The sequence below is a fragment of the Prionailurus viverrinus genome, chromosome A2 (genome assembly GCF_022837055.1).
Source record: "Prionailurus viverrinus isolate Anna chromosome A2, UM_Priviv_1.0, whole genome shotgun sequence".
NCBI lineage: Eukaryota > Metazoa > Chordata > Mammalia > Carnivora > Felidae > Prionailurus > Prionailurus viverrinus.
In genome coordinates this window covers 108,625,005-108,651,257 of record NC_062562.1, presented here as the reverse complement: position 1 = coordinate 108,651,257, position 26,253 = coordinate 108,625,005, and the positions used below count along the sequence as shown (strand labels likewise).

The 26,253-nt window shown below is 35.0% G+C and overlaps 1 protein-coding gene across 7 annotated transcripts in view; it reads left to right on the top strand.

Annotated features, from left to right (window-relative positions):
• The window catches only part of AGMO (alkylglycerol monooxygenase), a 400,045-nt gene that overhangs the window by 277,746 nt on the left and 96,046 nt on the right, over positions 1 to 26,253 (top strand). Inside the window, exon 14 of one of the 7 annotated variants that reach the window (XM_047851085.1) lies at positions 15,142 to 15,210. The exons of the other annotated variants lie outside the window; for them this stretch is intronic. Coding sequence (XP_047707041.1) covers positions 15,142 to 15,198 — 57 coding nt within the window. The 3' untranslated portion in view covers positions 15,199 to 15,210. Of the gene's footprint in view, positions 1 to 15,141; positions 15,211 to 26,253 lie in introns of those variants that run through there. 7 annotated transcript variants of the gene reach the window in all.

Below are 26,253 nucleotides of genomic sequence, written 5' to 3'. Positions count from 1 at the left end.
TATCCTTTCATAGCTCAAGATGATCTTCAAAGTTGTGTCTATATGACCTAGTATCTTTAATGCAGAAGAAAATTAAATGTATTTTTAAATCAGAACTCATCAGTCTTCGTAACTTGTGCTTCTCTTCTCTTCGCTCCTTATCATCGTTCCCTTTATAAGTTATGGCATATATCTGCCAGTTTTCCATCAAGATACATGAAGTATATTTGAGTTTCCAAGTTATGTCTGATAATGATGTGTAATTTGGTATCTCATTTTTCTTATTAGTCATATACTTCTACTTAACAAGAAAGTACAGATTCTTGGGTTAATTCAAATCTTCTTGTTAGGAATGTCTGACTGGAGGTGGAACATACAATTCTTGATCTCATGGTTGTGAGTTTGAGCCCCACACAATAGAGATTGATTAAAAATAAAATGTTCAAAAATATTTTTTACAAAGTCTAATCTGTTTTGTTTACTTTTTATTTGCTCATTTCTTTCCTTTTTCAATGACTTTTTAATTCTAGAAAACATAGTAGGAAAAAATATATATTAAATAGACCCCTGATTGTGTACTGTTATAGCACAAAGTTTTGAAGATTAGAGAAAAGTAGCCTGCTTACTAGCCTATGGAGAATGAAAACAAATCTATAGATATTTTCGGAATCTCCTTGAGTTTAAATTACAGAAAAAAAAAACTGTTGAAACTGTTTGTCTTCTTTTTTTCTATTAAAGTTTAAAGCTGATATTTATCGGGCAGATGTTGTCTTCTAAATTTAATAGTGATATATGACTTTTAGAAATGTTTAGATCTTTGTTATTAAATACAAACCTGTAAGCAAATTATCCACATATGTAAACTGTAGGGATGGGAATCCCTTCTTTTTCTCTCCCTACTGCTTTCTGACTACCCTGCCCCCCAAGAAAACTCCCAGGAGCTCCAGTCTTATACTTAGTTAATTTTGGACATATCTGGTCTTATTTGGAGGTGATGATGTATTTATAAACTTATGCCACCAACAGATCCTCACTATTGCTTTGTATAAGAATATAGGCTACTTGGAAAACTTTAGTGCCAGATGTTTTTGGAATTTGGTATATTTTAGAATTTTGAAAAGGTGCATGTACCGTGTATTATGGAACACTCCTAAGGGGTTCTGTCATAGCTCCCTGAGTCCAACATTTTATATTTTTTGTAGCAGATTTGCTAGCAAAATCAATTGTGGTAAATTCACCCTTAATTATTTAAATGAAGAACAGAATAACGTTTTGTCAATTCTAGTTTGGTTCTATGGTCAAACAAATTTTTTAAAATACATACATACAACAGTTGGATTTTAGAGCTTTTAAATTTCAGAGTGATATATATAAAACAGAGTTGTAAAAAAATTGTACCAAAAACTCTGTTGAAGGTATCTCCATCTCTCTTCTGTCTCTGTCTGTCTCTTTCTGTCTTTTGCCAGGACAGGAGTTCAAATGAAATGAGTGGATTTAAAGTAAGAGAGTTTCCTAACAGAACTATTTCAGAAAATTTGCCATAACATTTAACTTCACATAAGCCATACATCATTTGAACCTTAATTGATTTTAAAGACTAAAAATTGTAGCTATGTAACCTACATGCAGCATATATTTGACAATTGACCTGTAGCATGTTTTTCCTGACTACAAAAAGAGGAAAGTTTGTTGTTTTGCTTTGTTTTTCTCATTTGGAGATTGTTTTTTTGAGCTCATTTATATCCAAGCATTTACTAGGAATATATAACACTCTGCGACATCTATCATGTCATTTATTAATAGTAGTTAATTTTCTAGCAAAGACAGGGAAAACAAGAATATGAGCTAATTTGAAAAAATCTCACCTTTTATGAAATAAATTACCTCTAAGTTTATATTTAAAGCTCACTTTAAGTATTTTCCAATTATAAAAATGAAATGTGAACTTTTCAAGGCCTAGGCAGAGAGTTGATAGATTTAAAGGTTTTTTTTTTTTCTCTTAATAAACTTAACCATAATTCACTTTGAACATTTCAGAGCAAAATCTCTAATCAGTTATGAAACTAGTATGAAGCACCCTGGGAAAGAAACAAATATTATAATTAATATGTAAATAAGGGACTATATTATGGCTTCTCTCTGGTTACGTGGATGATTGCGTCTTTGGCTTTTTGCAGCTTCACTAGTCTAATATATCTGGTTTTAGATTTATCTTTTACTTATTTTGTTTAGGATTATTTGGATTTCTTGAAATTGTGAATTAAAGCCTTTTATCAGTTTGGGAAATTCTTAAGTTTTCATCTCTTCAAATGCTTCCTCTACCTCATTCTCCCCCTTTCCTGTTCTGAAACTCTAAACATCTATAAACACTTTCCTTTTATATTCTTTTGCACTGCTTTCTGTTCCAACCCCGAGCTTCCTCTCCTGCCCTCTACCTCCTGGGTTTCCTTATAGAATTTTTTTTATTCTGAGTTATTATTGTTATTTTTTGGGTCTTTATTCTATTTCATATGCTGTTGTTTCGTGTATATCTAATTTGCTCCAAAGCAAGACCACTGAATTTTTTATTTTACTTGTTGTATTTTTCACTTCATTGTATCTATTTAGTTATTTGTCACTTCTTTTTTTAAATTTTTTTAACATTTGTTGTATATTTTGAGAGACACAGAGACAGAGTGCAAGCAGGGGAGGGGCAGAGAGAGGGAGACACAGAACCTGAAGCAGGCTCCAGGCTCTGAGCTGTCAGCACAGAGCCCAACATGCGCTCAAACCCATGAACCTGTGAGATCATGATCTGAGCCAGAAGTCAGACGCTCAACCAACTGAGCTACCCAGGCACCCAGTTGTCAATTCTTTTATGTAACCTTACTCTTTTCTGTCCCCAAACTAACACTTGGCATGTATCTCCTTTCAAATATTAAAGATCTATATTTAGGTACCCTGGGTGGCTCAGTCAGTTAAGTTCCAACTTGAATTCTGTTCAGGTCATGATTTCCCATGATTTCCTGGTTTTGTGGGTTTCAGCCTCGTGTTGGGCTCTGGCTGGCAGCCCAGAGTCTGCTCGGGATTCTCTCTCTCTCTCTGCCCCTCCCCTACTCACACTGTCTCTCTCTCTCAAAATAAATAAACTTAATTTTTTTTAAATAAAGGGGTGCCTAGGTGGTGCAATCGGTTAAGTGTCTGACTTTGGCCCAGGTCACGATCTCACAGTTTGTGAGGTCGAGCCCCGGGTGGGCTCTGTGCTGACAGCTCAGAGCCTGGAGCCTGCTTCAGATTCTCTGTCTCCATCTCTCTCTGTTCCTTCCCGACCCCCACCCCCCCGCCTCAAAAATAAAGATTAAAAAAATTATTTAAAAATTTTTTAAAGATCTATATTTATGATCTATGTCAAATAAGTGATACTTTTAAGCACCTGTCTCTTGCTTCTCACTAATGGAATCTTCTCTCCTTAGGTTTCTGGTGATCTTTTTGTGATGTATATGAAGTTTAAAGTTTGATTTACAGAAGTTTGCTTGACTCCTAGGAAAATGTCACTTTCCACCAAACAGGATTTGAAATTACCATTGCCACATCTCTAACCATCAAGATAAACTTAATTCTACCTTGAAGCATGAGATTTTCTGCATTAATGACTCAAAATCAAGCTTCAGGGGATACAAAGTATGTTTACTTTGTTTCCATTCTCAGTCATAGAATGTATCCCTTTGGGCTCCATTCTAAACTCAAGATTGATTCAATAGGGTTACTCTTTTGGCCGACTGCAGACTTTGTTTTTTTCTTTTTGTTTTTTTTTTCCCCCTTGACTCTTCTAGTTGTTACAGTCTGTGAGACAGGAAGGGTTTTGAATGTTGGATTCACTCCTCTAGATTTCTTTTCTCTCCCATTTCTTGCTTTCTCCTGTTTCTTGGTAAATCCACACTAGCATTCACTGATCCCACCCCCCCCCCCAAACCAAATATCTTTAAATTCTTTTGGCTCACTTTTTAGTAGCTTTTTTCAGGGTGTTGGTTACCAAGATTGCTCCCCAAGGAGGAAATCCCTTGGTGAGGCCTTAGTAATCGACTTCTTGAAGAATGGAAATCAGTAAGGGAATGTTAGAGCAGAACCAGGCTAGCAAAGGAAGGAGGGTGGGAGAAAAGACTGCTGGAAAGAATTTGGTAATAATCAGTCATAGAATACAGTGAAAGACATCGTGGAGACCAAAAGGAGATAGAATTTTCAGGAGAGATAACGAATAACACTATAAGAATCACCAAATAGGTTGAGTGCTGAGAAAAAGGTAATCGGATTTGGTACTTAGAAACGCATTAGAGAATCAACATGGGCCGCTTCAAGAACTGTGGTTTTAGAGTTTTCAAAGTACTAGTTAGGTAAAAAGCATATTTATCAGCTTCTATAAGAAGTCAGGTAAAGGCAAGAAAAGAAAAAAAAATGGTTTCAGACAATGTAATTTTAGTCTGTGTATTTAAAATATTTTAATTAGGGGCGCCTGGGTGGCGCAGTTGGTTTAGCGTCCGACTTCAGCCAGGTCACGATCTCGCGGTCCGTGAGTTCGAGCCCCGCGTCGGGCTCTGGGCTGATGGCTCAGAGCCTGGAGCCTGTTTCCGATTCTGTCTCACCCTCTCTCTCTGCCCCTCCCCCGTTCATGCTCTGTCTCTCTCTGTCCCAAAAAATAAATAAACGTTGAAAAAAAAATTTAAAATATTTTAATTAAATCATGATATGGTTAAATTGTAATTAAATTTCTTTATGAACAGACGATAAGCATTGAAAGACAATGCATACCAGATCAATCCTAAAATTAATCTGGCAGGACCTATATAAGAGAAATTTCTGTTAATGCTAGAAGAATAATAGTACTTGACATTTCATAGTTTCCTTAATTTTGTAATATTTAATTTCCATGAACTCAAAGATTTCTTTTGATACTGGTTTGTGAATTAACCTGAGGTAATCATATCAGCTTATTTGATTGAACATGTGAATTAGGATTTCAAGACCAGCAAGGTGTTTTTATCTTTAATCCATTTTAAAATAATACCATTTTGAGAGAGATACTAAGTTCAAGTCTCTGTCTTTTATCAGAAGAAACCTGAACTTGATTACGATGTGTAAGAATAAAACTCTCATGAGGAACAATTTTAAGACTTTATAATCTTTTTGATTTATATATAACAAAGAATAGAAGCCTTTCTGAAACCCTTCCAGTGGAAATTATTCAATGGTGCTATCCATTGACTATAATTATTGTCTTTCTGGGTGGCAGCTTCTCCTCTACTCTTGCTATAGCAGATACTTGTATCAAATCACTTCTGACCTCATGTTTGGAAATGAATGAATGAATTAAAGTCTTCTGGGATATTTTATTTTACTGTTAGTAGCTTAAAAATAATGTGTTCATGTTCACTCCAATCAAGTGCCTAAGAGGATTTAACAGGTGTTTAAAATGGTAAGAAAGTTTAAGCCAACCAATAGGTTAGGAAAGTTCTCTTATTACAAGATGATATTGTACCCAGTAATTTGAGTGGAATTTGAACCTCTTCGCCTATCCCCACTCCTAATTTAATAAAGAAAACTGGATTACTCTATAATGATTTATTCTAGCCTACATTTATTTTTATGTCCCAACACTAAATATAAGTATCTGGTTTCATCTAGACATCTGTCAATGGTCAGGTTATGGATGGTTAAATAAGCTTTTACAGTGTCTTGGGATTATGGAATTGACTACTTTTCAGGGTCATAAATACATACCTTATATATGTTGGATATAGTGCAAATCTACAATTCAGATTAAAAATAATCTTAAAGGACAAAGATTAAGTTAGTATTGATCTTACTATATTGGAATATTTCTCTGATTTGTGTGAAACATTGGCACAGAATTTACTAAAATGAAAGTCAGAGTTACTATTTTGAGTCAACATCACAAGGAAAATTTACTTGACCATTTGGGGGAAAACAGAGTTGTGAACTGGAAGTCCTTTCTAAGTATTTATAGTTTAATAACAATGCCACATGTGGATATACTTGAGGCATTTCATTTTCCCTATGTCCATTCTGCCAGTTATAGAGAACAAAAGCTAAATATTCTCTTTATATGAAGACAATTTGGTTTTACTACCATGAAATTGGAGTACCATTGGCAGACAGTGAAGGAGGCTATATACATGCTGCCTAAAACAATCAAATAATTTAAGTGAAATATAGTCAATAAACCTGTAAAGTAAGCTGATTTATTTAGTTACAGAAATCTACTTTGAAAATGTTTCTTCTATCCTGAGAAACTTAACAGGAACCCATGGGGGAGGGGAAGGAAAAAAAAAAAAAAGAGGTTAGAATGGGAGAGAGCCAAAGCATAAGAGACTGTTAAAAACTGAGAACAAACTGAGGGTTGATGGGGGGTGGGAGGGAGGAGAGGGTGGATGATGGGTATTGAGGAGGGCACCTTTTGGGATGAGCACTGGGTGTTGTATGGAAACCAATTTGTCAATAAATTTCAGAAAAAATAAATAAATAAATAAATAAATAAATAAATAAAAATAAAATGCATTTGAAAAATTAAAAAATAAATAAATAAATAAATAAAAGAAAATGTTTCTTCTTGAAATTTCTTTTGCTAATAATTATATTGCTAACAATGTTGAATAGTATATATGCATCTTGGTCTATTAAAGGCTTCAACATGTCTTATAGCAGAAAAAAATGTGATTATTCTTATTTTATTTTATTTTTTAATTTTTTTTTTTTTTTTTGGAAAGACAGAGAGTGAGTTGGAGAGGGGCAGAGAGAGAGGGAGATACAGAATCCAAGGCAGGCTCCAGGCTCTGAGTTGTCACCACAGAGCCTGACAAGGGGCTGGAACTCACAAACTGTGAGATTATGACTTGAGCTGAAGTCAGCCATTTAACCGCTGAGCCACCCAGACACTCCAAAAGTTGACTTTATTGAGATCCCTTTTGCTTAAATACCTGACAAATAAAACTCCTTTTTCTTTTCTTTCTTTTTTTGTATTTATTATTTTTTAATTACCTAATTAACTAATTAATTAATTTTGGTTAGGAAAAGCAGCGGTCTCGTGTGTGCAGTTTTTAGACCTGCATTCAGCCACATAAGAATAGGTCTTAGGCCTGGAATATTTCTTTCCAAGAGATAAAGAGTACACACAGACAGTACAGGGCTTATCCTTCAGTGGGTATGTCTTTCTCTGTTTCAAACTCAATGAGTACTCCTTTATTTTGCTTAAGTATGTTAGTGTCTCGCAGGCACATCCTCAGCTGTCAGTATTTCAGACACAGTGAAGGTGGAGGAGAGGTCCTTGAACCAAAGCTTAACGGGGGGGCGTGCAAAGCCAATTGCCCTGCTTTAGTTGTCAAGGGAACCCACCAGCCATGCAGAACTGGCACACACTGAACCTGATCTTGCTGTCTCTCCTCTTTGTGAGTAAAAGTGTTGTTCCACCCAGTGCTTGACGGTGTTGTTTTCCTCGGCAACTCCTATACCAAGGTGCAAGGAGCAGAAGTGTTTGGATCCAAATTCCTGGTGGCTAGTGTTGTGATGATCGTTGTGATCCTCTGTGGATTTGGAGTCCTCTCCTGGCACAGACAGCCAGTGCATGGTGTTCTACTCAGTGATATTTCTCTTAATGATGTGTCTCAAAATCAATTCTTCTTGGAACATCATTCAGAAATTATTTCCATAGATAATTGAAATTTGACACTGGACAGGTATTGTGACATTTGACATTTGCTAAACTGTTTAGGTATTGTGAAGTTGACCTATAATTGAGAAAATTATGAAAGGTGATGTGATGGTCTCTTTTTTACTCTATTTACTCTAAGGTTAAGGACCTTGTATATAATGGTCCTCTTTATGAAGAGCACTTTTCCTCTGATCTCAGTAACAGGTATAGTTATGTAAATTTGATGGAACCATTTCTCTCTCTCTCTAAGTTTTTATTTAAATTCCAGTTAGTTAACATATAGTGTAATGTTAGTTTCACGTTGACAATAGAGCGATTCAACACTTCCATACAACACTCAGTGTTCATCACGAGTGCACTCCTTAATTCCCATAACCTGTTTAACCCATCCCCCACTGACTTCCCCTCTGGTAGCCATCAGTTTGTTCTCTATAGTTATGAGTCTGTTTCTTGGTTTGCCTCTCCTTCCTTTTTACCCCTTTGTTTTGTTTCTTAAATTCCACATATGAATGAAATCATATGGTATTTGTCTTTCTCTGAGCTACTTCGCTTAGCATAATGCTCTCTAGCTCCATCCTATCACTGCAAAATGGCAAGATTTAATTCTTTTTTATGGCCAAGTAATAGTCCATTGTGTGTGTGTATGTATGTATATATGTGTGTGTATACACACACACATACCACATTTTCTTTATCCATTCATCAATCAGTGGACACTTGGACTGTTTCCATAATTTGGCTAATGTAAATAATGCTCCCATAAACACTGGGGTACCTCTATCCCTTTGAATTAGTATTTTTGTATTTTATGGATAAATAACTAATAATTATATCTCTTTTATGTAAATATCTATTAATTTGGTAGCTAGATCTTACTTTTCTATGTGTTGGTTGCTAAATAGCTCAGAGTCAAATATGTAACAAATAACTGTAGATGATTTACTTTTCTCTTCATTTTTACTTCAATTTTTAAAAATATATATATTTTAAAAGTTTTGCTGTGTGTGTAAGTTTTCTCCTGCCGCCATAACAAATTAAGACAACTTAATGACTTAAAATAACACAAATTTATTATCTCCTATCTCTGAATGTCAGAAATCTTGGTTGGCTCAGCTGATTTCTCTGCTCCAAGTTTGACCAGGGCAAAACCAAGAGGTTGGTCTGCTGGGTTCTTATCAGGATGCTCTAGAAAATGTTCACTCAAAGCTCATTCAGGATGCTAGCATAACCCATAGCCTTGTGGTTGCAGGACTGATGTTTCCATTTCTTTGCTGGCTGTCTACTAGGGGATGTTGTTATTGCCAAGAAGCCTCACTCACTGCATTGTGACACCCACATCTCAGAACTAGCAATGACCTAGCAAATTCTTCTGATGCCTGGAATCTGATTTCCTCTTCTGCCAAAATTTTTTTTCTCCTCTTTTGCCTCTCATCAGAGAAATTTCATTGCTTTTAAGGGCTCAGGAGATTAGATTGGGTCCACCAGAAAAATTCAGAATTGATCTTCCCCTCTTAAGTTTCAGAAGATTAATTATATCTGCAGAGTCCCTTTGGCCATGTAAGATAATGTGCACACAGGTCCCAGGGATTATGTCATTGACATCTTTAGGGGGTCATTACTTGACCTACTATATTATACTTTATAATTGTTTGTTCATTATTTTTTGATATATCATAATTAAATTTTAATAACAAACCCAGAAAAAAATAGATAAATTTCCATTGAACTGAAAAAAAGTAAGAACCTCAGATTACTTTGTATATGAGGAGAATCTCATAAAATTTTTTTCTAGCTAAAATTTGATTTAAAATATAATGCAGTTATTTTCATTTTTAAATTTTAGAGTTAAAGTGACAATGAACCTTTATAAACATTAAGCATATATATTTGCCAGGTTTTTTTTTTAATTTTTTTTTCAACGTTTATTTATTTCTGGAACAGAGAGAGACAGAGCATGAATGGGGGAGGGGCAGAGAGAGAGAGAGAGACACAGAATCGGAAACAGGCTCCAGTCTCCGAGCCTTCAGCCCAGAGCCTGACGCGGGGCTCGAACTCCTGAACCGCGAGATCGTAACCCGGCTGAAGTCGGACGCTTAACTGACTGCGCCACCCAGGCGCCCCTATTTGCCAGGTTTTTTGGCTATTTTCCTAAGTTAGTGAACAAAATAAAATCTAACTATGAATTGTATCATTATATTATCACATTGTTATTTCATTTCTCCTTACCTCTGTCCTTTGTGTTTAAGTTCCTGAAGCATTTGCTTTATTTCATCTAATTTTTAATATTTTTTATGTATATATATTTTTTAATGTTTATTTATTTCTGAGATGGAGAGAGACAGAGCATGAGTGGGGATGGGGCGGAGAGAGAGGGAGACACAGAATCAGAAGCAGGCTCCAAGCTCTGAGCTGTCAACACAAAGCCCGACGCGGGGCTCAAACCCACAAACCATGAGATCATGACCTGAGCCAAAGTCAGTCCCCCAACCGCCTGAGTCACCCAGGTGCCCCTAATTTTTAATATTTTTTAAACACTTACTTGTTTTTGAGAGACAGAGCACAAGCAGAAGAGGGGGAGAGAGAGAAGGAGACACAGAATCTGAAGCAGGCTCCAGGCTCCGAGCTGTCAGCACAGAGCCTGATGCGGGGCTTGAACTCAAGAACTGTGAGGTCATGACCTGAGCTGAATTCAGATGCTTACTAGACTGAACCACCCAGGTGCCCCTGTTACATTTAATTTTGTAATTACCGGAACCATAAGTCCTTTTACTCTCTACAATATAGGTACATCTGCTAGCAAAAAGTGTCCTTTTCAGGAAGCCTGGCTGTTAAGATGTGGATTTTTAAGGTGTTTTTTTTTTTTTCTGACAAAAGTAAGATAAATCTGAGCCCAGCTGCTTACTACTTTTAGCATATTTGAGTACTATGTAAACTTACTGTTCTGTTTCCTCACTTGTAAATGAGTTTAGTAGTTGTTACCTCACAGGACTCTGAGTAGTAACTGTAAATTGTTTACCAGTATGTCTGGAATATAGCTAAGAGAAAGTTGATGAAGGAGGGGTTTTTTTTTAAGACTATCATTACAGGGGATCAGTGAGAAACATGACTTCATTGCTGTGGAAGAAGGCAGATTATAGAAGGGTTTTCTCTGTCCACCAAAAACTTGTTTTTATTTTAGCCATATAAGACATCATTCTTGTTCTGTTACCCAGCAAATATTCATATAGACATTTCGTGCACCTACTCTCTCCTTTGTCATCTTTCTGTATCTCTTACCTTCTATTTCAGGTCACTTATCTTCCGGTGAGTTCATTCTTTAGAATTTCCTTCACTGAATGTTGGCTAGCAGTGGAATCTTCAAGTTTCTGTTTGTCTGAAACTATATTTATTTCACAACTTCATTTTTGAAAGATTGCCCACTACCCACCCCTTGTATAAAATTCTATGCTGGCAACTATTTTCTTTTAGCACACTGAAGATGTATCTGATTGTCCAATGACTTCCATGACCATTCTTAAGAGGTCACTTCTCATCCCAACTGTCAATTCTTTGAAGGAAACCTGACTTTTATTCTTCCCCTGCTTTAGCAACTTTAAACATTTTCTTTTGTATGTAGTGTTTTATAGTTTAATATGCTGCATGTAGGCTTGGCATTCTTTTTTTTTATGGTTCTTAGGATTCATGTAGCTTTTTGAAGCTATGAAATATTGGTTTATATCAGTTCTAGAAAATCCTCAACATTTAACTTGTCAAATATTGCCTCAACGCAACACTCTTCCTTTCTTTTTGCAACTCGATCTTCCATGTCTTTTAAGCTCGCTCTGTTTTTAAATTTTTTCATCTTTTTTTTCTCCTTGTGCTGCACTTGGATAACATTTCCTTGACAGTTGGTAAATCCTTTCTCTACGATAATATAATCTGATATTAAAGCCATCCATTTAGTTAAAAGATTTGGTTATTGGGGCACCTGAGTGGCTCAGTCGATTAAGTGTCTGACTTTAGCTCATGTCATGATCTCATGGTTCATGGGTTCAAGCCCCACATCAGGCTCTATGCTGACAGCTTAGAGCCTGGAGCCTGCTTCCAATTCTTGTCTCCCTCTCTGCCTCTCCCCTGCTTACTCTCTTACTCTTTTTCTTTCTCGAAAATAAATAAGCATTAAAAAATAATTTTAAATAAGATTTTGATTGTTGTATTTTTTTATTACCATAAGCTCTCTTTTCTTAATATATTGCTTTTTAGTTTCTTATTTCCTGTGAATATTTTAAATTTCTTTAAATATGGCAAAAGGAGTTATTTTAGAATATATGTCAGATAATTCCAACAGCTGTCTTTTGACATTCTACTGTTTGTGTATATTCTTACTCAGGATGCTTTGTTTTCTTGTGAAGTTGATTACTTTTTGTTATATGTTGGTCACTGCCTTTAAAAAATTATATTTAATGATTCATTAAGGCCTAAAAGGAGAGTGATTTTCTCCAGAGAGAATTTGTGTTTGCTTTAGCCAGGCAGCTGGATGTTCTACAAGACAAGCTATTTGGTCCACCTAAGATCTGTAAACTTGGCTGTACATCTGAGCAAGGGTTGGCTTGTGATTGCAACTTCTTGGGGACATTTTTCTCCCATCTCTGCTCAGGGCCTATGTAACTTTTTCTCTAGTAGCCTGATATTAGAAAGGTAGGTGGGATCATTAGGGGTCCCAGATTTGTGTGGGGAAGCTTTTCTGTTGACTGTCCACTTTGCATGGTTCCTGGGTTTTTATTAATCTTCCCCTTCAGGTGATGATGCCAAAAACTAAATTATGTTTGATGGAGCACAGATGTCCTCAGCCCAAAACTGGTTCTCACACTCCATGCATTCTTATTTTTGCTTGGATTTTTGGCTGTATGGTCCTCTTGTTAGCTCTTCAGTGCTTTCAAAAAAATATATATATATATATTATATATAATACATATAAATTTATGTATTTATATATTAAAATACATTTATATAATTATATGTATATTATAAAAATATATATAAATTTTTTTTTGTTTTTAGTAGCAGGGTCTTTTAACCCTGTGTAGTAGGCAGAATAATAGCCCACTAAATTGTACATGTTCTAATTCCCAGAACTGTGAATGTGTTGTTACATGGTAAGGAGAAATTAAGGTTGCAGATGGAGTTAAGGTTGCTAATTCATCTGCCTTCAGAAGGGGGAGATTACCCTGACTTGTCTGGGTGGGCCCACTGGAGTCACAGTATCGTTAGAAATGAGAGAGAGGGGCAAGAAAGTCAGAGTGAGGTGATGTGAGAAGCATGCAACTAGTTATTACTGGCTTTGAAGTTGGAAGAGGGCCTTGCGCCAAAGAATGTGGGCAGCCTCTAGAAGCTGGAAAAAGCACGGAAACGGATTCTCCCTCAGAGCCTCCAGAAAGGAAGGAAGCTCTGCCAACATATTTAATTTTGGAACGGCAAGGCTCATTTTAGACCTCTGACCTCCAGAGCTGTAAAATAAGTAATTTGTGTTATTTTAAGCCACTAGATTTGTGGTAATTTATAATGACAGCAATAGGATAATAATATACTGTATCCTATTAGAAATAGAAGCTCCCCATTGTTTTATAAAGAGCGTAGTTAAATATTAAAGATCTGAAAAGAACAATGGTACGGTCTCCATTTTTGTGGTTACTTTACACTTAATATCATTTAAAACATAATGGTGAAATAATGTGCTACTAAGGAAAGTAAGGATATTTTTGTCTGATCCAATTGGTTTTAATATTAGTGATTGATGTACATTACCTTAAATCCTGATCGATTTGAAACTAAAAGATACAGTATTCCAAATGGTTACCAAATATGCTTATTTCTGGCAAAGTGATGAAAACTAAAACTTTAACTAGCTCGCTTCCTCCAAACTCACTGCTCAGAGTGAATGGAAATTTTTGCTACAAATATTTTCTCAACATTTTAAACAAATAAAAACCTAAATAACCACAACTTTGTTCATTTACTACATGTGAGTTTTTGTAAGAGGTTTTACATTTATTTCAATAACATTACTGAATCAAATTATTCTTTAAATTAAAGCCAAACTTGATCTATTTCAAGTGTGCCAAGTTACTTAGCCTTATTGCTATGCGTTTGCTCATGAAAGCCGCTAATCCTGTGAGGACTGGCACAGACCATGTGAGGAGCTAGGGAATCAGATCCCATAACAAACCATGATGAGCAACGATTTCCTTCCAGACAGCATATGATGCATATTTTCCATCATAAAATGTATATGAATGAATATAGATGTATAGAGTGTTAATTCGGAACCCTAAAAAGATGATATTAGAAGAATTTGACCAGATCCTGCAGCCAGTATACTTTCCATTGGATGACAATGCTTATTAAATAGAATGATGATCATTAATTGATTGACTCTTAAGTGAGTCAGTTAGTCCTTCTTGGCTTTGTTCATATCATCTCTAAAATAATAAGGAATAAATATAATAATAACTAAGTTTTGTTATTCTCCAACATTTTAACTATTTAACTATTTAACTATTATAGTTAAATTATAGTTAAATAGTTAACATATAACTATTATAGTTAATAGTTTCTAACTATTATAGAAAGAGTGTACACACACATACCTATACAAAAATAATATATTTATTGTTTTATGTAAAATATATTAATAAATAAATACCTTCATCTAACATTCTGAAAATGTCTTTTAAAATAAAATTTAATAAAATGAAACCTGAGTTACATTGGCTAGATGAGATCTTATGTTGGAAGGAGAAGAGAAAAGGTATATCTCACTGTGGCTAGGGCAATGAACTTCAAAGTGGCTTTAGTTCCCTCTGACCCATAACATTTGTTTCATAACTCTTTTGATATAGTTGAAGATCATCACTGTTACAGAGAGATGTTAACAAAGTATAAAGTATTTCCCTTCTGCTGATCATCTTTTACTGGTACCTACTCAAAAATTTGGAGATGTCCTCCTATGGAAAAAATGTTGGCCCTATTCGTCTTGCCTGTCTGTAAAACAGCTCAGTGAGGATAATGATGATTCTTCGTAACATGTGCCTGTAGTTGCAATTAATGTGTTCCCCCAAAGGATTTCTAGCAAGACTTGTCTTTCCATAATATACCATGTCTCTTTTATACTGAGCATTTGATAAATAACTGCTCAAAGGGGCTATTACTGATGGACTGTTATTGCTTGATATGGCTGTTGCAGCTAGTGATTTTAGCCCAATCTCTGAGCTAACGGAATGCATGCTAAAGCTGTTTAACATTAAGAAGTTGTAAACTTTTAAGTTGTGAATCTTAGCTGGATGACTCTGTTTGACCAACCTCAAATCAGTGCTTTTGAAATCAAGCTTAAACTAGATTGAATATCAATTTTACTATACACAGACTAAAGAACATTGGAACAATTACTTAAATATTGTGAAACTTTGTTTCTTTATCCACAGAATGAAGAAAACATTGCCTGCTTCCATGAGTTATGTGAAATCCTTTGTAAATGCTAAAGCTGATCGTATTAGTTGTTATAGTCTCATTATATGTGATATGTTAGTATGAATATCAGTCAATACAGGAATGTCAAAGAACTTTGCTTAGCAGAAAAGTATTGTCTGTTTTTATTATTGAGCGTTTTGACTTGTAATTCAGAAAGCTCTAATAGAAATTAAAGGCATAAGCTTTGTCCCTAAGAAGCTCTCAGTAAATTGATACACGCCAGTGAGGAAACAGTTGCTGTGCATAGTGAAAGACTCTGTGAACTGGGTAAGTATTAAGTGGCTGCTGTAGGAATATAGAAGGGATATCGAACCCTCTCTGGTAGTTCAAATGAGGTAAACGTGATCACAGACTTAAAGAAAAATGAGAGTAAATTAAGCAGAAGAGGGGGAAGAATACATTTTTAAGGGGGGTTGGGACATGTGCAAGGTTAAGGCAAATTTTCTGTGCTTGAGGAGTAACAAATGGCTTGGCGTGATGGGTGCACGCATGAAGAATGGGAGAGATATGATTAGTAAGGCACATACAGGCAGAAGAAGCAGAATTTACCCTGCTCTCTAGATAGGAGAAGAAGTTAAATTCTTTAGAGAAGTAAGATGAATAGAGTTCTTTGCGAAGATTTTTCTCACAGCTTGTGGGTGATGGATGGAGAGCTGCAGGGAGGCACTGAGAAAGGGGGCCAGAAAAACTGGAAGCACAGAACATAGTGGAGAAATTTTTACTTATTTAGAAAGTAGGGCTCGAGTTAAGTTAGACTGAAGCATGAGGCACTGGGCATGTGTGGGATTGACTAGAGAGAGATTTTAGAGATAATCTCTATTAGCTTGTTAACTGATTGGTCAGAGGTGGGGGTGAAGGAAAGACGAATATTGCATAGTCTCCTAAATTTCTGGGTTGATGAACTCCTACTCTCATTGAACGTGGCAGCTGGGAAAGGGCAGAGATTTGAAGGGCCAGATACTGAGTTTATTTGTTGGTATGTTTATGTGACATGCCTGAATCTCAGCTGCAAATCTGAAATTCAGGACAACTGGTCAGGCCTGGAAGTATAGATTTGAGTGTCAGTTTGAAGATGGTCAGAAAACCCATCTGCATAGAAGCAATTGCCTTGTAAAATTTTTCATTGTTCTTCATTGTGATGCAATTACATGATTAGGTAATTTTAATGTCTACTTTCTGTAGGCTTCATAAGAAATAGAGTCTAGTATACATTAGTGATATATTTCAAAACATCCACATTAGTTTTAAAACAAGTAAATTAAAGAGTCATGTTGTGTTATATTGTACATTGATCTGTCCATCTAAGAAAAAAGTTCTATATCAGCCACTGCCACTATCATTTTTAAGGTAATTATTTTTAATTATACTTACAAGCAAATGTGTATGCCTGTTTTAACTTTTGCCCATGTGATCAAATGGATGATTCAAAGTTTTTCCAAATAAATGGCTTTGGCTTGAAGACAAGGTATGTCAAACAAGAATTCAAACATTTTAGGGTCCCAAAGCAATCCATCATAATTAAATATAAATTATATCTTTATCTTTCACAAGATAATTAGAGCTAGGTGACTAGACTGGACATTAAGGTAGTGTAATATATGAATCTCATTATCATCGCTAGATTTGTCTTATTAGTGAGGGAAGGATTGTACAGTTACACATCGAAAATAATTTTTTCCTTTTGGAATCACTTCATCATTGTTTCTTGTTTGAATATTTTTTTAAAAAATTTTAATGTTTATTTCTTTGAGAGAGAGGGTGTGAGCAGGGGGAGGGCAGAGAAGTGGGGGCAGGGGAGGGAAGAGAGGAAGTATCCCAAGCAGGCTTCACACAGTCAGAGCAGAGCCTGATGCAAGGCTTGAACTTAAGAAGTATGAGATCATGACCTGAGCTGAAATCAAGAGTCAGACAGTTAACCGACTGAGCATTGGTTGAAATAGTCCAAATGGTGGACTGTTTTATATAAAGAAGGATTTCATTACCTTTGTTATGATGATTATAACTTATTTTAATAATAATTATACACCAAAGTGATTTGTCTTATTAGTGATGGAAGAATTGTACACTTAAACATCAAAAATTATTTTTTCCTGGGGTGCCTGGGTGATTCAGTCAGTTAAACATTCTACTCTTGATTTCTGCTCAGGTCATGATCTCATGGTTTGTGAGTTAGAGCCTCGCATGGGGCTCTGCAAAGACAGGTCATGATCTCAGGGTTGTTGTCTCAAGCTCTGCATAGGGCTCTGTGCTGACAGTGTACAGCCTGCTTGGGGTTCTCTTTCTCCCTCCCTCTCTGCCCCTCCCCACTTCTGTGCATGTGACTCTTTCTCTCTCAAAATAAATAAACTTTAAAATAATAATAGTAATAATAATAATAATAATATTTATACACCAGATGTGTAAGTTAAGTTTCTCCACTAGACCTTTCCATTGTGACACTCTTAGCATAATAAAGTAGAATTTCAGTTTTGAAGACATATTGTTCAGCCTAGAAGAATTAATAGAATCTAAAATAATAGGTGAAAGTTTAAATTGTACTAATTCTAAATATTAAAATCTAACCATGTGAAACATTAACAATCCTTAACAGTGTCATAAATTATTTTAACTTTTTAGCAAGGTGACAAAAATTGCTATATTTTGTAAAGCTTTTTTTTACACAGTCATATTCTGTTATAAGTAAATTCGGGCTCCAGGCCAAGGAGAACTTTGGAGAACTTTTAAGTTTGAGAGACTGTCTCACAGCTGGAAAGCACCCCAAAGTGGATTGATCACAGAAGAATATGTTTTCCATTATCCAGACCTCTACCAAACTGTTTCTTGTAGCTTGAAAATAATAAAGATTTTGTAAGCCCCAAGAGGTCTTTTTTGATCCATGAATGAAGTTACCCTGGATTCATATAACTAAAATCTGACTTCCTTTCAACCATTGAAATTCAAAACCCTTCCATTTATTAGAATGGAATAAGAAAAGTCTTCCAAAATGTCAAAAGTTAGTATTCTAATGAAGTCAATGTCAGTGCATATCAAAAGTTTTTATTCCATTTAAGGTGAGTCCAATATGATGTGAAAGGAAATGTAAAATGAGTCATGGAAGTAGGTTAATTAAAACAGAATATTAGAGGATGAATTCAGGTAGCCTTTAAATTATTTTTAACATTTTAAAAAATCAAAGTTATACTTTTTTTCCTCTTAGTTATCACAAAATTATTTTATTCATATTTCAATGTTTGGAATTTATGAATTTCCAGAAAAATAAGATATTTGGATTTTTGTTACTTTAAATTTCTTGTTACCCAGAATTTTTAGACAAGAAAAAATCTTTGAAAAGTGGTTCTTCTGACCCATCCGTGAACTTATAATGCCATTTTATCCATGATATATTGTACATTTGTAGTACCTTTTTATAGACGAAACGAAGCATGATTCATAGAATGTTCTATGTGACTTATCTAGACCTAGTCTCCATTTTACAGTAAGCAGTGGAAGAGGTCATTTGTGTATAAATGTGGTACCCTAGTAACTTAGCAGTATATCTAAAATAAAATCCAAGTCATCATTTCAATTCTAGATCACATATATCCAGATCATATACACAGGAATGAAATTTTGAGGCAGTTTTTCTCAGAATAAAGTTGGGTATTGCTCTTAAGAATCAGTTACCATCAGAGTCAAAGGAAATAACTACAAAATCACAAGGTTTGAGAAGTGGCGCAATCACCCATCTTGCCAGGTGAAAGAAATTGATGCAACATGTTGAACTTTGATCATTCATGTTTCACTAGCGAACCTAAACGCACAGAGAATACTTTACTCAAATTGCTTACAAGAAATGCCAACCCTCATCTCTCCTTATCAAAGAGATGAAGATATGGGAGAATAAAAAAAAAACCTGCAGATTATCCTTAAATCTTATTTTAGACAATATATATTTTTTTACTTCCTGTCCTATCAAACTATTGTTTTACCCAGATTTCTTAAGAGAATTGCCTTCTCCCTGCCCCTGTCTGCCCTCTTGTGGAGAGCAGCAGCAGGATACAAAGTAAGGAGAAAGACACATGGCAGAATATTCATGGTGAGATGTAAGTACTTAAGATAGGTGTTACCACATGTCACTAGATGATAATGTCTGGTGAGATTCTACATATTTCAAAATAATGCCCTATTTTTAATATTGCATTTATTTTTAACTACTGAATCTCAGTTGGCTCACTCTGCTCTAAGATTGCAAGAGGGAATCCCAGAGGAAAGGAAAAGCAAGAGGAAATTGTTATCCAATGTATTTTCCAGGGTTTAACAAAACCATTGGCCAGAGTTGATTTTCTTATTAAATGTTGGTGCTTTCTGTAAGTGAAAGAGTAACAATACCTCATGTTTTCATCAGAATATTTGTGAGGGGAGGAGGAGAGGGAGAGGGGAATTGGAGAAGACCTATCATTTCCCAGATCTGTTTAAATAACTTGATTAATAGCTTCATCTCAGTTCATGCAGGCTGCATCCTAAACCATAAAAGTTTCTGTTTCTTTGGGTTTATTGGACTATTAAAAAATCACAGCCCAGTAAAGGTTCAGTCAGGGACTTTTGAAAAAGATAAACAGAACCTTTGACTCATAACTAATAACTGAATAAATAAGATTTTTATTATAAAATCACTGGGAAAAAACCCAAATCCTTCCATTGTAAAATCTCCCCTATATTTCCATAATACAACTGATGTGACAAACCATTCAATGATAACGTAATTAAGAACTCAAAATTGTTCAGTTTTCCTTATACCCAAAGATGTGAGACTGTACCCAGTATTTCTGTCCTGGTTTGGCCTTGTGCCTCAGTTCCACTCTTCCCTCCACAGCTGTTTGCTGGGTGTATTCCTCCTTAAGTAACAGGGCTCCATGGAGAAGACCCCAAGGGGACTGAGGGAATGAATTACTGGAGAAAAGAAAGGGATGAAAGAGACTTTAAAAGATGAAACAAATGTTAGGAGTTTATGTAGGTCAAGACATTTAAATTTCCTTTTATTTATATTGTAATGTGGGGATTTTCAGCTGCTTTGAGCAGAGAGCCCACTTATTTTATAGAACAAAAAAATTCTGAGGATACTGCCAAGCACTGGATAAGGGTGTTGACTTGGTCTGATTATCTGTAAAAGAACTGATGGTTGAACTGACATAAATTTATGTATTGGACTTGAGACCCCAGGAGTTCATGGAAAATGATGTTAGATATTTTGAGCTATTAGAGACATGTGTACAGGACTGTTCTCCTGCAGGTAAATAGCATCATTTTAATGATAAGTAGAAGAGATGAAAAGAAACATATTTGATCCCCATATTTAAATGACAGCAAAAAGCCTTATGTGTGTGTGTGAGTGTGTGTTTGTGTGTATATGTGCATCTATACGTTTATAGAAGTATAGATCCACATGTATTTTTATCTTTCTCTTCTACCTAACATTCTTAAAAGACAGGGCCAACTTAATATTCCGTTTTTTCCATAGCCTGCATCAAGTTCCTCACGCTCCACGTCTTTCTCCTGCCTTTCAGCACCTTCATATCCCTCACATTCTTTTATGGCAGAGCACAACTCTCTCACTTTTTCTAACAAGAAACACACATTGCAGTTAAACAGCCGAGGTCATCCCCATGTTCGCGTCACAGGTCAAGCAAGATCACTTACATTTTTTAGGGGGTCACTTCTTCTCACTGGGTGGGATGTGACCTTTTTTCTTTTCATAGAAAAGAAACCACCCCAGATGTTCACCACCCCTTCTCCTTTTTTTCCATTCTCTTCTTCGTTTGTTGCCAAACACACATACTTAGATGTCAGTCCTTTTGCTAGTTATCTTCCACTGTGTTAGCAAAAGGTTGATCTTTACTTTAGTCTGGTGTATTGCAAATAAAAAGGGAACAAACAAAGGAAAGATTCAACTGGTATTTAGAATCAACTTTAGGCCACAGGTACTCATTTTTCAACTTGAATATATAATTCTGAAAACTCGTTGGTATTTTCAGTGTATTCTAAAGTCATTATTAAGATTCATTCTGTCTGCATCTGTGTAACCATCTTAATGTCATATGTGGGCTGCATTTTTCTTGCGACCATCTGCATTTTTGCTGTCTTTTAAGGAGAAGCTCTAAGAAAGTGTTCACTTTTGTTCTTCTTGTGCATATTGATCCTCCTGTTTCTTCATTGACTATCCCAGATAACTTCTATCTTTTGAGGTCCTTCGCATTTTCTCATCTAATAAAACCAAGTTTGCAGGGGTTTTGAACTGATTAAAAATATATAGATAATTCTTCTCTTTTCATCTTTTCTACGAGTAGTCAAGGACTGGCATCTACAGAAATGATTATTACTATCGGTAATAATTTTATGGCTTGAACCCTGCCTTCTTTATAAAGCTCAACCCTTGTTGATTGATTTGTTTGGCCTGTATTAATTGAAAACATACTACATGCCTGGTACTGCTCCAGATATTGTAGGTACAGCAGTGAACCAAAAAAACAAAAAACAAAAAAACAAAACAAAAAAAAACCCCAAAAAACAAAAACAAAAAAGACTCTCTTCATGGAGCTTACAGTCTAGTGAAAATAGAGCTTATAATTGAAAACAGCCAATATATTGCAAAATAAATACTTGCTCTGAAACCACTACTGAACTGAAAGCCCTATGCCAGTCAGACTGATTTATATATTCTTTACTCTTATTTCCAGTGATTTTAATTTTTAAATAACTTTTACATTTTCCATCTCTTTTACATTCCTGAGTTTATTTTTATTAAGTTCTGGAGTTGGAACAAAATAATACATTTTAAAATAAGGAAATCTGGCAAAAATACCCCACACCTTTTGTCGCCATACCAATTTTACTAGGGAACATTAATACTCTATAAAAAAATCCATAACCAACATGATTTTTTTTTTAAAAGTCCACTGTCTAATTTTTTGGCCAAAAGAATAATTCTGTAAATTAAAATCACATTTCTCTTGAGATGAAACATTTCTTTCCAAGGGAAGTTTGTTCATTTCAGAGGTGAAAAATATTTATGAAGACCAAACTAACAGCTTATCTTAAGGAAGAATTCTAAAATTTTACCCTTAAAAAATCTAATTATAAATACCAATTAATTAAATTGAAAGGATCAGGTATTAACACTATAATTATGATTTTTTAAACTTAAATGATATAAAAAAACATAGCAAACATATTTGTGCCCAAAAGAATTTTATCACATCTCATTAAGAGACATCTGCATAATATTTTTAAATAAATAAAATATTACCAAAATACTTGAGGATCTCTCTCTATATACTCTTCTCTAATACCATTTTCCTTCTTTCAGCCCCAGAAGTAACTTCCACTGCAAATTCAGTAAGAACTATATCTGGCTTTCCCAAGCCCTAGGCACTTTTGTCTTCTTGATCCCCTCTCTCCATCTTAAATATCTTAAAAACTTACATTTTACAGCTGCATTAGTTGAAGAATGAATATCACCCCAGGATTCATTGTTATACATTAGGTGTTATTATATTCACTCTTTTTCTGTTTTTAAAAGAAATAAAAATGAAAATGTTTCTATGGGCCCTTAAAATTATTGTGGGTTCTCAGCATTGTGGCCTTTATACCTGATGCACAAATCAGCCCTGATTTCAACATGTATCATCCTTTGGTTTTGCTTATGTATTTATCTATTAAGATTAATTCTTAAATTGCCACTTGTATGGTTTTTAGATCATGTTGTGAGAACTAGCAGCATGTCCTCAGTTGTCACGGTCTGGCATTTAATAAAACTGTATCTGCCTTTATTTTGGAGATATTTTCCATATCTGCATTTAGATTACTATCAATGGCACTTTTAATTTCACCCACTAACACATACAGTTATAAGACAATATACATATGGGAAAGGTTTTTTATTAAATGTACAGTTGTTTCTTAGAATATAAGAAGTTGTTTTCCTTTGTTCTTCAGTTGAAAATTCCTGTGTGTGTGTGTGTGTGTGTGTGTGTGTGTGTGTGTGTTTAAAACAGAGGAGAGACATAGAGAAGAGATTCCACCGACTCTGTAATATAACTTGTAATATACAGCAAACTTACACTTAAACGTTGGTGTGTTTAGAGATTAAACCCTGGAAAAAAATGTGCATTTTGCCATGGAGAGCTGCTGTTTGGCTTTAGAGTTTAGTGCCATAATTTGTGTCATTTTTTTTGGACAAGCAGTACTACAGAATGTCATCCACACCTTCATGATTTGCTAATTTCCTCCAGGAGTTTTGCTCTTTCTCATGCCAGTTGGTGGTAGAAAAATAGCTTCTTCCATTCATCAGATGAGGTAATGTTCTGTTACTGGTCACATTTGAATGTACTATGAGTGTTGTATTTAAATGATATCAGTGAGAAGAAAATAGATTTTCTTTCAAAGGTTATTTCTGTACTTTCACTCATTAAGAATTTTAGAATAATTATACTAACCTATTTTCTTGAAGATTTTTAAGTTTTCTTCAGCTTAATTAATTAATGGATGAACAATGGCTATACTGAAATAAAAAAGCTACTGTTTTGAGTCACTCAAGATGGCAATACCACTATGATAAATTAATCCTGACATGTAGCTGCTATGCCTGAGAATATAATGTTCAACATGTTCAAATCTGGTTAAGCTATTGAACCATGGTTCCAGGCTCTGCTCCGTGTTACCCAGTAAAAGACACTCACCACTTTTGCTATGATGGACTCTATTCTAGTGGACCTATTTGCTAGCATCTGAACATACCTAGCATTTCATCATTTTGATTTTCTTTTTTCCTCTCTAACATTTCTACCTTTACCTCTATGATCTATGTTTACATCTTAACTACCTTTCTAAGTGTCAACTCAAATGCTACAAAGTCCTTCAAATGTTCCTCATTTACAACTGTATTATCTCCACCTGTATTAACCTCCATTTCTCCCACAATCAAAGTATGTGTTGTCTTCTGAAGTCCCCTGTCTTTGTGAGTGTGTACTAGACGGTAGTCACAGCATTCTTCACCATGTTATGCTTTGTCCATATCTCTTTTACATGCTTTTATCTGCTGAGTATGGGCAAAGGATATGTTGAATATATTCTTCTAATCTATAAAACTCTGAATATAGCTTTAGCTCTTTGCAAATGCTTAAATTAAAAACAGATATCAACCTGTACTAGTCCTAGATTCGGTGTTGAGATACACAGTTGAATAATACACTGTTTCCTCCCTCATGAAGTTCACAGTCTACTTAAGGACACCAAGAAAAAATAAATTATGGCAAAGCACTTTTGTCAGTGTCCTTGTAGAGGTATGAACAGGGAGCACAGAATAGAGAGAAAGGAAATTATATACTTCGGACAATAGACTTTACTTTTATCAAAACAATACTGTTTATATCATATTATTATGATTACTAAGATCAGTACGGTTAAGTTGCTCAATTATAAATAAGTTTTAAATGGTAGGGACAGGCTTTAAATTTTCAGACATAACTAATTAATTTTTTTTTAAAGAACAAAAAAAAACACGAGGAGAAGAACCTAACAGTTTGGGGTGATGGTGAGAAAGTGGCTAGAGATCAAGTCCAAGAGGAGGTAACATTTGAACTGAGCCTTGAAAGATGAGTAGAAATAGCAAAGTAGGGAGGCCTGGAGGACAGTGACAAGAGCAGACAGGAGGTGTGAAATATCATGGGGAGTGAGGGGAAATGAAAATAGTCCAGTGTGAGTGAAGCAAAGAGTGATGAAGTAAGAAGTGGAGAAGACTAAAATCGGGGGACCTTTAGTACCAAGGTATTTGTATTTCAACCCAGTAATGATGAATAATTTTAAGCAGAAGAATAAAATGGTTGGTGTTGCTCTAGTAGATCGCAGTACAACAATTAAGAGGCTATAGCTTAAAATGAATGAGCGGCAATGATGACAGAAAAACATAAAAGATATGAAATTACTAGAAGGTAGAATTGATCAGACACATTGACTGACTGTTATGGAGACAAATCATTGGAGGAGGAACAATCCTATTTAGTGGTCTGGATGGCAAAATTTAAAAAGTATGTGTTGAGCTAATAAATATTCTTAATCCATTTTATATCACATTAACAAACCTATAAAGACAATTTATTATATTATTGTCTGCCAGCAAAATGCTTAGCATACCTACCTAGTTAATGTGTTTCTTAACTGTAAATATATATTCCTGAAAATCTCAGAGAATATGAATCTTTGTGTCTCCCTTTAGGAATTTGCTCAAATATTTCATCCCAAATAAGTACTTGGATATTTTGTGAACTTATCTTGAGTTAAAGTACTGCCTTTAGAAACAAGATATGTTAAAAAACAGACAAACACATTACCTTTTGACATTGAATTCAGCATCCTCCCCAAGAATAAGTATTTACCAATTTATAAGAGCTTTCCTGGTTATTTGGATCTGATGTTAGTTCACTATCTTTATACAAAGCTCATTCACTCATGTTTGCCTACTTTCCTGTCAATTTGTTAAATGTATGTAATTCTCTCTAAATACTTGATGATGATTTCATGGAAATATTCTTGGAACTCAATACTTCCATAATTGTCTGGAGATATTTTGCATCTTCACATGATAATGATCAATGTTGCCTGGGGAGGGGAATATACTAGTTAGATATTTTTCTTTTGCTCATTTGTATGTCTTGTTCTCAACTCCTCAGCCAAATGCAGCACTAACTTGTCTATAATTTACTCTGTAGTAAATCAAGAGACAGGTGAACCTTTTCTTTCAAAATCTGCATGTTTTGGCAAGCTTTCATGAGTCATTAGATACTGAAAATTTACCACATTATATGATTATAACTCCATTTCTCTTAAGATATTTGACTTGAAAAAAGTCCATCTAAAACTGTATTCCATAATGCCAATAACTACAATAGTAAAATGTAGCACCACCTGGGATTTATATACTCTCATCTTTTGCAAGTATTTTCCATTTTCACTGCTCTACATTCTTTACAGTACTACGTCAGTGAGCTTGGTCTTTGATGGTATATTCCAGGGATTTCATGCCTATTTATCTT